At 34.6% G+C, this 9,553-nt stretch overlaps 1 protein-coding gene across 1 annotated transcript; it reads right to left on the bottom strand.

Moving 5' to 3' along the window:
* Positions 1-224: 224 nt before the first annotated feature.
* LOC131872420 (probable ubiquitin-conjugating enzyme E2 23) lies at positions 225-5,463 on the bottom strand. The gene is made up of 7 exons (XM_059216069.1): positions 3,403-5,463; positions 2,069-2,218; positions 1,361-1,966; positions 1,175-1,244; positions 956-1,095; positions 539-850; positions 225-452 (listed from the first exon to the last, which is right to left on the bottom strand). Exons 1-7 carry the CDS (start codon positions 5,461-5,463, stop codon positions 225-227), a joined length of 3,567 nt encoding a protein of 1,188 aa, XP_059072052.1.
* Between the last annotated feature and the right edge of the window lie 4,090 nt (positions 5,464-9,553).

Below are 9,553 nucleotides of genomic sequence, written 5' to 3'. Positions count from 1 at the left end.
TCAATGTGGCTTCTGTCGCCACAACATATTTAGCATTTTTTACACTTTCAACTATTCTACAACTTTACAAATCAAGAAAGCAAGAGCCAACAGAAACAAATCACGAACTGCAGTTCAATTTGCAAAAGAGATACAAGTCAGCATATGACTGGCCATCTCTGTAGTTATTCACATTTTAACTGTAACATTAGATACGTGTCATATCTTATGGTTGGTAGGAAACATCAATCATCATTTCTACCCAGTTCATCAAATGCTGATTTTAATTTAGGAATAATCTTGTCTAACATAAATCTGAAACCAACTGAACTGTTGTTCTGAGAAACTTGGCCAGACTTCAACGGTACTTCTGAGAGAGATCCAACCTCAGCTCCGTTCATAAAGGCACCACATGCACAAAGAATGGAATGACCACGTCTACGAAAGTGATCTTTAATAAAGTTTTCAAAATGCTGCAGATACAGAAAAAGTTTAATAAACATCAACAGCACTCTCCAAGTGCAAAAAACCGTTTTAATTCTTATACAAGAAGTCTTACCTGTGGAGGTCTGTGGAGAAGATACAACATTAGCTTGCACGTCAATAAAAATGAATTCTCATTGTAAGCAAGAGAATTTTTTTCTCCTTCAGCTGTGCCAACTTGCTTATCATATCCTGCCTCATTGAAGTACGGTCTTGCATTCAATACAAGACCCTGAAGTGAAACAAGGACTTGAAGAATGCTTGAAGATGTCGGATCCCAGATTTCATTTCCTCTGCCAATCCATGTGTTTAGAAGACTTAAGCATACTTTTCCAGTTTCATATAAATTGGGATTCAATCTCAACCCACGAGAATGGTAGTACACTGCCTGGAAAATTTAGAGCTATGAATTATACAAAAGTCAACACAAAATAAACTTCGATACTTCCAATTAGAAAGCTAGACCCACTCTGAAATGTTAAAAATTACTTACTGGTGGTGCTTGAGGGTATTTAGACGGAAGATAAATATCAAAGAAAAAAAGACCATCTTGATAAGGAGTTCCACTAGCTCCAATAATCACAGCCCTGAGTAAATCTATTCGATCCTCATAGACTCGAACATAAATGCTCTCTGATCAACCAGAAAATCGAGTTCGTTGATTCAGCTCAAATAGTTTAGTCTGCTAAAGGAAAATTGAATCAACGCTTACCAGGTAAATTTTTTTCAAGAAGACTCCACTCTTGCTGAACTTTCTTCGACCACTTTCTATCATTGCAATTCTGTCAGAGTATATGAAAAGATAAATTTTATTAGTATAGTAAAATTTACTTTCACATTCATTTCAACCTGAACAAACAAGACAATCACACTAAACTGCAGATCGCACACAAAATACCTGGGCAGTTTCATTGAAAAAGTAGTGGTCTGCAGGGTCCTGAACACTGTCAAAGTGTTTAAACAAGTTCTGGCCATCATTAATAGAAATAGGTAAGCTGTTCATTTCTTGTAAATTTTGTTTAATATCAATAGGTATGCTCCTTGTCAAATCATCTTCAGTAGAGACTTTCGTTTGATCTTGGCCATCTTGTGTGCCTTCCACATTGTTGTGGTCACCACACTCTGAGTCCATTTTATCACCTAAGTCTGCAGTTGCTGGCAAAGAAGTCAAACCATCTTTAATGTGTATGGAATCACCACCAGGTTCCAGATGACAATTCAAATCTCTTGTAAGTTGGTCTCCTTCAATGCCACTAGCCTCTGTCCTGTCAGTGTTCTTTGCAATTCCATGTTTCTGCATAGCTTGCTCTTGAGAACTTGGATCCAATGTGTCTGATGAATTCTTAGAACCTCGGAATCCAAGAAAACCAGTGGCAAGCCTGGCAACAAATCCAAAAGCTCGCAATACTGATGTGTTGGTATCACTAATTTTGTGCAAGTTTTCATTTGAAGCATGTGCAGCATCTGTAGCCTGGTCCATTGCAGGTTCTACGCTTTGCTCCAACTGATTGAAAAATGCAGAGAACTATGGTTATAAAATACTTACTCAAAAAGGGCATCCTATTAACCAAGCATCACAGAGCCTTATTTTAAGAATTTATCATACCTGCTGCTCATCGGCATCAAATGTAGCCATCATATTATCATCAACAGTTTCCCAGCTTGCAGCATCATCATTATCATTCTCATCAAAACTACTTTGAGTTGACTCCATATCATCATCCCTGCCAACTACAAAAATTGATTGTGGTCCAACCTGCAAAATACAAGAAATTAATTAAACAAATAAAAATCAGACACCCATATGTATATCTTTAAAACAAAATGCCCATATGTAAATTATGCTTGTTATATAGAGGAACTCCACATGAAGCACTTAGTAATATAATTTTGAAATCTACCGGAGCTTAAAAGCATTGCTTCTCCTTTTCCCTCAAAGTCATCTATTTCCCCATTGATTTGCAGCCTACCATTCATAACAACTCTCCTTTCCTAGTTATCCTCAAGTCCACCAAGGGAGAAGACACGTGGAACAAGAAATTTTGGTAAAGAGATAAAAGTGGAGAAGCTAATGTGGGATGTCTAATAGGGATTTGTAGCAAGGAGCGGTAAGTAGGGAAGAGACGAGATGTCCAACTCAGATATAAGATTTCATGTTGAGAAAATGGAGAATGTCAAAAGGTTCTTGAAGATGGAAGATATCAGGCCTTCCATGTATAAAGATGGAGGAAATCAAATTTGGACACCCTACTATGATGGTCCAGGACATCCAACCAGGTTCATATAGGGCTTTTCTTGCAAAAACAATGACAGACGTACAACTATGATATCCTGATATAAGCACAACATATGTCAAGCTAGGACATACTATCGTAAAGACGATGGATGGCCAGTTTTATGACTGATAAAGAGATTATCAATATCGTTAATTATCAATAAAGTTTGATTGGTTCAGTGTTGAGAAACAAACTCACTCTCGAACACATAGTTCCTTCAATCAAAAGGATTTCTAGCATCTTGTTAATAAGAACAACCTAGCGGTCATCTTAGTTTCTATTTTGGATATCATTTGGATGAAGTTTAAGTGACTAATGGCTTTTCTTCACCAGTATGTGGCAGATTAAATAGAAAGAAAGTGTCCCAATTCTTTATCTACAGAAAAAAAATTCAAAATTTAATACTTTGCAAATTGACATGAGTTGCAGAACTGGTAATCCCACCTAAAGTTAGATTTCTCTACTATTTACACATTTTGTGAAAAATGTTTTGGCCTAAAATATGACGGAAAAAATAGAATAAAGTCAACCACAAAACCCATAAAAATTTCACAACAAAGCATTAGACACTACTCATTGCGATGGTATGAAGCAAATCTCAGAAGAGATATTAAAAAAGGATTTAACCTCATAATAGATACAAGAAAAACAAGAGAGTGCTTACCTTTGTAACTGTTCCATCTGCCCACATCACTTCAATTTCCCCATCTCTAACACCTATAATATTCCCAATCCATGAGAAATCCATATCTTCAACCTTTGCATCAACTTTAGCCTTGCGACACCTTCTTGAAGCCCCTTGCTGCAAAGAAGCATCCATACTTTTGGTATCACTTACACATTTTGTCTGAAAGTCAATTTCTTTATCATCACCAATGTGATCCTCAAAATCAAAACCAAGATCAGTCTTTTGTCGCTTTTTCAAACTTCTTTCCTCTGAGGATGGATCTGATTTAACACACTCCCCACATTTTAATTCAATCTCACAATCTTTATCAATATTTGCCTCAATTTCACATTCTTTTTCATCAACTGACATTTTAACAGCATCAGAGGCCTGTGATACCTCTTCTACAGGGGGAAGCCGTATCACAATGTCCCCAATAAAATAGTTGTAATCTGGATGCCCAACTAGGTCATAAACACTCACTATCTCTTCATTGTCAAACTCTCGAGGATCTTGTGGTCGAGACACAGTTTTCTGCCATCTCACTAGGGCAGTACGTTCTTTTGAATCCACAGTTTTTACAACTCCTACGCGCCTAGTTTGAGAATCTTCTCCATCCTCATCGGAACCCTTCTCTAGCACATACTGCTCAGGCCGGAAATCATGCTCACCAAGATTATAAACAGCAAACAAGACCTTTGAATCAACTCCAAATGACTTTGTGCCATCTTGCCAAAGTACATCAACCTTTGTCTTTGTGTTCACAATAAGCAGTGCTGATTCAAAACCATCATCTTTCTTAGGAAGTTTTTTATCACGTTTCACTCTGCGCTTACAACAATCCTGTGCAGGTACCGTGCCATTCTGTACTGATCCTGAAGTAGTAGGGGAAGATGAATCAAAAGAAGGCAACGTGTCACAGTCTGTTGTTAGTTCTGTGTCTTTATCTGGTAAGGCATCTTGCTTGACAGGGAAAGTTATGCCTAATTTCCTTCCAGATGTTGGGAGGAAACACCAATCAGCTAGTTGCCAATTAGCATATGAAAAACAAGACAAAAGCTTTAAATGTTTAGGGTCTTGCATATTTGCAGGGACATTTGTTGAACTAATAGTAGATGCAGGACTCGGTGGAGCAATCCAGTAAACATATACTGAACCCGCCTCAACATTACTGACTGTACCCTCCATACGAGATGCCTTCCATGTACCTCGGAGCCATCTAGCACTTTTGAAAACAACTGAAGAAGTACCCCGTACACGCTGACCTGGATAATAAGGAAAGATTGTATATTCAAAAACATTCTTAGAAACTGACATAAGGCACTCAGGGTCTGCCCTCATTACTTTACACTTTGAACCATCATCAAACAAAACTGTGACATTATCTACAACCTCATCAACCCGGCCCAGCCAAGAATCACGAAGTACATAATCTTCTTCTGTGAAGGCTTTTATCCGTTTCAGCTTCCTGCTAGGGACATCTATTTTAATTTCTCCAGACGGCATCTTCAAGTCAACAAAAAGGTCAATGCTGACTACTGTACCTGTCTGTCCTTTTGGATCTGAAATAGATGCAACAATGTCACCATGCATAAAGCTCCTATCAACTACAATAAGATCTTCAAGTTTCTCAGTTGTCTCAACAAGATTTGACCAAACTACTCGAGCATGATCCCCTGAAATAGATTCAACATCATCTTCTTCTTCATTATCATAATCTGAGGAGTCTGAATCACCTGCAACTCTAGTTACCATTCCAAACACACCCTCTTCTGATCTACTTTGGACTACATCTGATCTGTAAACACTTGCAATAAGAGGCTTCTTTCCAACTTTTAAAGGAGAATGTTTTGTTTCACCTGTACTTGTAGATACATTGTTTCCAGCCGAAAGGCCCTTTGGGTCCGAGTCACAGATATTTTCAGAGCAATGATCAGAACTGAACACACAACTCTCGCCATGAGAACCTGTGGAGCTAATTAAACCTTTCTCCTCTAAGTGGGCAAAATGCTCTAATTTTGTTGAGGCAACATTTACATTATCACAAATGTCTCCCATTAAGGTTGCAACTTGCAAATGTCTTTACAAGTGTAGACTTTAACAAAATCTCCACCTGCAAAAGGAAGAAAAACAGAGTAGAAAGTGCCAAATAAAATATTAATGAAGGGAGGAAATAATAGCAATAGATATATTTAAGATATCTAAGATATCTATCTAAAAGAAGACAGTAGATATTAGTCTAAAGATGCTTATTTAAGCATAAATATCTTAAATATATCTATCTAGAAGATGCCCATAGATATCTATGCTAGTTTCAATAGTTCTAAATATTATTTTATTTACTAAAATATGTAACTTTTTTTATTACTTTATTTTTATTTGAACTATTTTTTTTCATTTTTGAAAATCTATATAACAAGAAGACAAATTATTTACTGTAGATGTATGATTTCCACGGTCCATTATATTGAATAAGAGATTTAGTAATTCTTAGAAATGGGAAGCCAAAATCGAAAGAATATATATAATGAAAAATAAATTCTTACTTTTATTTTGAAGAGTTATTTTTTTTTTTTACATAAATATTAAATTTTCTTATCTATATAAACTACTACAAACACACATAGATAGAAAAAAGACAGACACCTATTTTAATTATTTAAAAATTTCTTTTAAAATACTTCAAAACTATTTTATTGACTAGTCACTACATAGACACATGAATTTTAACTTTTATTTAAGAATTATTTTATTTTATCTACATTGTTTACTTTCTTTTTATTTGAACATTATTTGTTTTACTTTTGTTTTGAAAAGAATAATGTGTATTTTATATTTATATGTAACTTTAGTTTCTACTTTTGGAAAAATCATTAATCATTATCCAATAGACTTTTGTTTTGTTTATACTTTGAAAAGTATATTAAATATTGTAAGTATGCTATTAAAGATCGTTACCCTGCCAAAAAAACCTAAACAGTAGCAAAATCAAAATATTACATAGATTTGTTTATAGGCAGCGAGTGTAAACAGGATATAAGATCGCTTTAAAACAACAAAATCTGACCCTTGGTCAACAGCTCATCAAGAGCACTAGGGTATATTTTAAAAATTTGATGTATTTAAATTTAAGAAATAAGGACTAAGCATCAAAAAGCTATGTTAATCCCATATGTTACAGTAAAATTCAATGAAAGCAATATAAGCTTCAAACCTCATAGTATTATACATGGCTGAAAGTCTCATCTGACAAGATTTTTCTGATGTAGGAACTGCCCTACTTAATCTTCTGCCTAGAAAAGCAATGCATTATGCTTGTGAAAATGGAAAGGGAGTAAAGAGTGACCATGTAATTTCCATCTCCATGCACAGTCTATCCAAGGAATTAAACCGCTCCAAGCGATTTCTCGTATCTAAGAATAATATTTTTTTTTGAAACCAGATTGTTTGCAGTGTATGAATTTGTCAATCCTCTGGATCATACTGTGTAGGGAATTGAAGGTCCAACCACCAAGAGAGAGTCCCGTGTTAGGCATCTATCATGGAGTGGCGTACTTAAGAGAGAGTCCCTCATTTACAATGAATCATTTGTGATACTCCAAATAAGTTATATTTATCTATCATAATTATCTTATTACGTTAATTCCTTGTATTGGATTATCATCATTTCCTGTTAGTATTACTTGAATTGGTATTAATTATTTATTATCATTATTTCATTACAATCAATTTATTATCCCTTATATTGACAGCATTACGATAATTTGTGCAAACCCAAATTGAAGAGTATTATACTATTATGTATCCTTGGAGGTATACACAGGCATATGTTTATATGTTATGTTTGACAGTGCTGTGAATTAATATCTCATTTTAATTGTCATTATTTTATTTAAGAATGTTCACTTAATTTATTTTCATTGATTCACAGATTTGATTTTAATTTATAATGCTGACCATCATATTAAATGTTAAGTCAGAAAGTTAGGGAAATTCGTACCTGTCACTGCCGTATTATTCTTTTTATCTACTGGTAGACCCGATCCTTGCTCTTTCTTCTTTTCTGGGACTCTGGAGTGGTTATCTTCGTATTTTTTTTTCTATCCCAATTTACACGGAGGGGAGGGTATTTATCCTCCCCCACATCGTGGTGAAAAGCCACGATGTTTTGCACTTGGTAGCTCTTCTTATGTGAAGAGTCGCTACCCTTCTACTTAGTGGGACCCGATGTGGAGGTCATCCCACTCAACCCACCGTTCAAAGGAGACTATTAGGCTTCTTAGGCAATGGGTTAATAAATGTTTAAGAACATCATTGTTCATCACTATTAAAATCTAGTACATGCTATGTGTATTATGAACATATAAATATATATTGTAAATATAATGAAATTATTCAATATATATAATGTAAACTAATAAATATTGTAAATATAAATTCAAGATGTAAATTGACAATAAAATATCATTTTAAATAATAATGTAATTATCATAATTTTTTAATATGATTTTTTTATTATTATTTTTTATTATTATTATTATCTATTACTAAATTCTATTATCAGATTTGGGACATCACATCTTGCTAGCTGTGATGATAATAACAAAGAATGTTTTGTCAAAAATGTTGGCTTTATAATTATGAAAAAACTGAATTATAATGGAAAAAGTTTGGGAAAGTATGGGCAAGGAATTAAAGAGCCCATACCAAGTGTAGGGCTAGAGAATGAAGGACCTTGATATAATAGAAGTGAAAAAAATACAAATGATGTGACGGGTAATATAATTAGAAACAAATCAATTCAAGAAATGTATTGGTTTCAATGTTCTCATTATAACAAGAAAAGACATAAAAAGGAAACATGTTGAGATATCTATCCTTGTACTATTTGTGGATTATAGGATCCTTCTTAAAAAATGTGTTGAAATAGACAGTGGAAGAAACAACCTATGAAATATAGGCTACAAATGAATTGTGGATGGATTGGCATATCTAGTTGGCAAAAGGTCAGAAATGTGATCAAAATGTTGTAAAAGCATAAATATTCTCATGTCAAATGAAATAGCAATCAAGCAAGTTTTGAACGTTTGAGTTGGGTGATTAATGATCATTTGTTATGACTCAAGGGAAATAAATGTCTTACTATATGTTATTAGTGAGTCAAACATATTAACATTAGGTACCATTTCATCAAGAGAGCTAGAGAACAACAAACAAATCTACTAAGAGTTTTGTGGATCAAAAGATTAGTTGGTAGACATATTTTCCTATTTAACTCGAGGGCACATGGGCTGAAATGTCCCCCTGCCATCCCCAAATTTTGCCAAATTTTAGAAACATCTCAAACACATCTAAGAAAAAATAGTAAACACTAGCTGTCCCATACAGCCTAGCCAATTTTTGTTTCATTGAAAAGAAAAAACACAAAAGTGATAAAAAATAAATCTCTATTCTTGCTTGTTAAAGCTTGCCACATTTAGTCAAAAGTGGCCATTGAAATTGAATATGGACTAGCACATTGTAATCTTGTTCATATAGATCGCTTGTCCTCTTAACTAGCTTTTATCGAGGACATTCAATCTTTTATCTTCTTAATCTTATTCCAAAAAAATTTACCCATATCGTCATTTTTCGTTTCCACATCCCACATGTTCTCATGAATGCAGTCATGGAAATAGCAAAGGCACTAGATTAAAGACTTGGTTCCCCTAAAGATAAAGTCATATAAAACCATGACGTATTTGCATAGAGTTAGAAGCTATGTTTGTTGCATTCTGATCCTTATTTACAATGAAAACTATGGGGAAAGGATGTAATCAGAAGGGGCATGCTACCTATTCCATCTTACACTTTCGACATCAATCCCTTCATCCCATAGCCTCTTGGTTAAAAGACCACATATTGCTTAACTAGTCTTTCTTTCCTTCCTAGTACATAGCCAACTATTATACAAACAGTTGCAAGAAAAGTATCATACATGGGTAGTTGTTGATCAGTGAGAAAGCTTGCTTGGCAGTGGTGTTTTCTTCTCAAAAGTTATGCCACTATATGTTAGCCCACACAATCAAGCTGGTAGCAAAGATCGATCCTCTCAAGTATCTACTCAGCAAGGGAGCTCTCATAGGAAGATTAGCTAAATGGGTCATGA

This window comes from Cryptomeria japonica, unplaced genomic scaffold (genome assembly GCF_030272615.1).
Source record: "Cryptomeria japonica unplaced genomic scaffold, Sugi_1.0 HiC_scaffold_601, whole genome shotgun sequence".
In the NCBI taxonomy this organism is placed as follows: Eukaryota; Viridiplantae; Streptophyta; class Pinopsida; order Cupressales; family Cupressaceae; genus Cryptomeria; species Cryptomeria japonica.
This window is presented reverse-complemented; position numbering and strand designations above follow the sequence as displayed.

Excerpts from the sequence above, each read along its gene's own strand:
- LOC131872420 (XM_059216069.1), bottom strand. The coding sequence starts at position 5,463 with ATGGGAGACATTTGTGATAATGTAAATGTTGCCTCAACAAAATTAGAG. Across the intron at positions 1,245-1,360 it reads TTTTCAATGAAACTGCCCAG|AATTGCAATGATAGAAAGTG; the intron begins GTATTTTGTGTG and ends ATACTCTGACAG. Across the intron at positions 851-955 it reads AATACCCTCAAGCACCACCA|GCAGTGTACTACCATTCTCG; the intron begins GTAAGTAATTTT and ends TAAATTTTCCAG.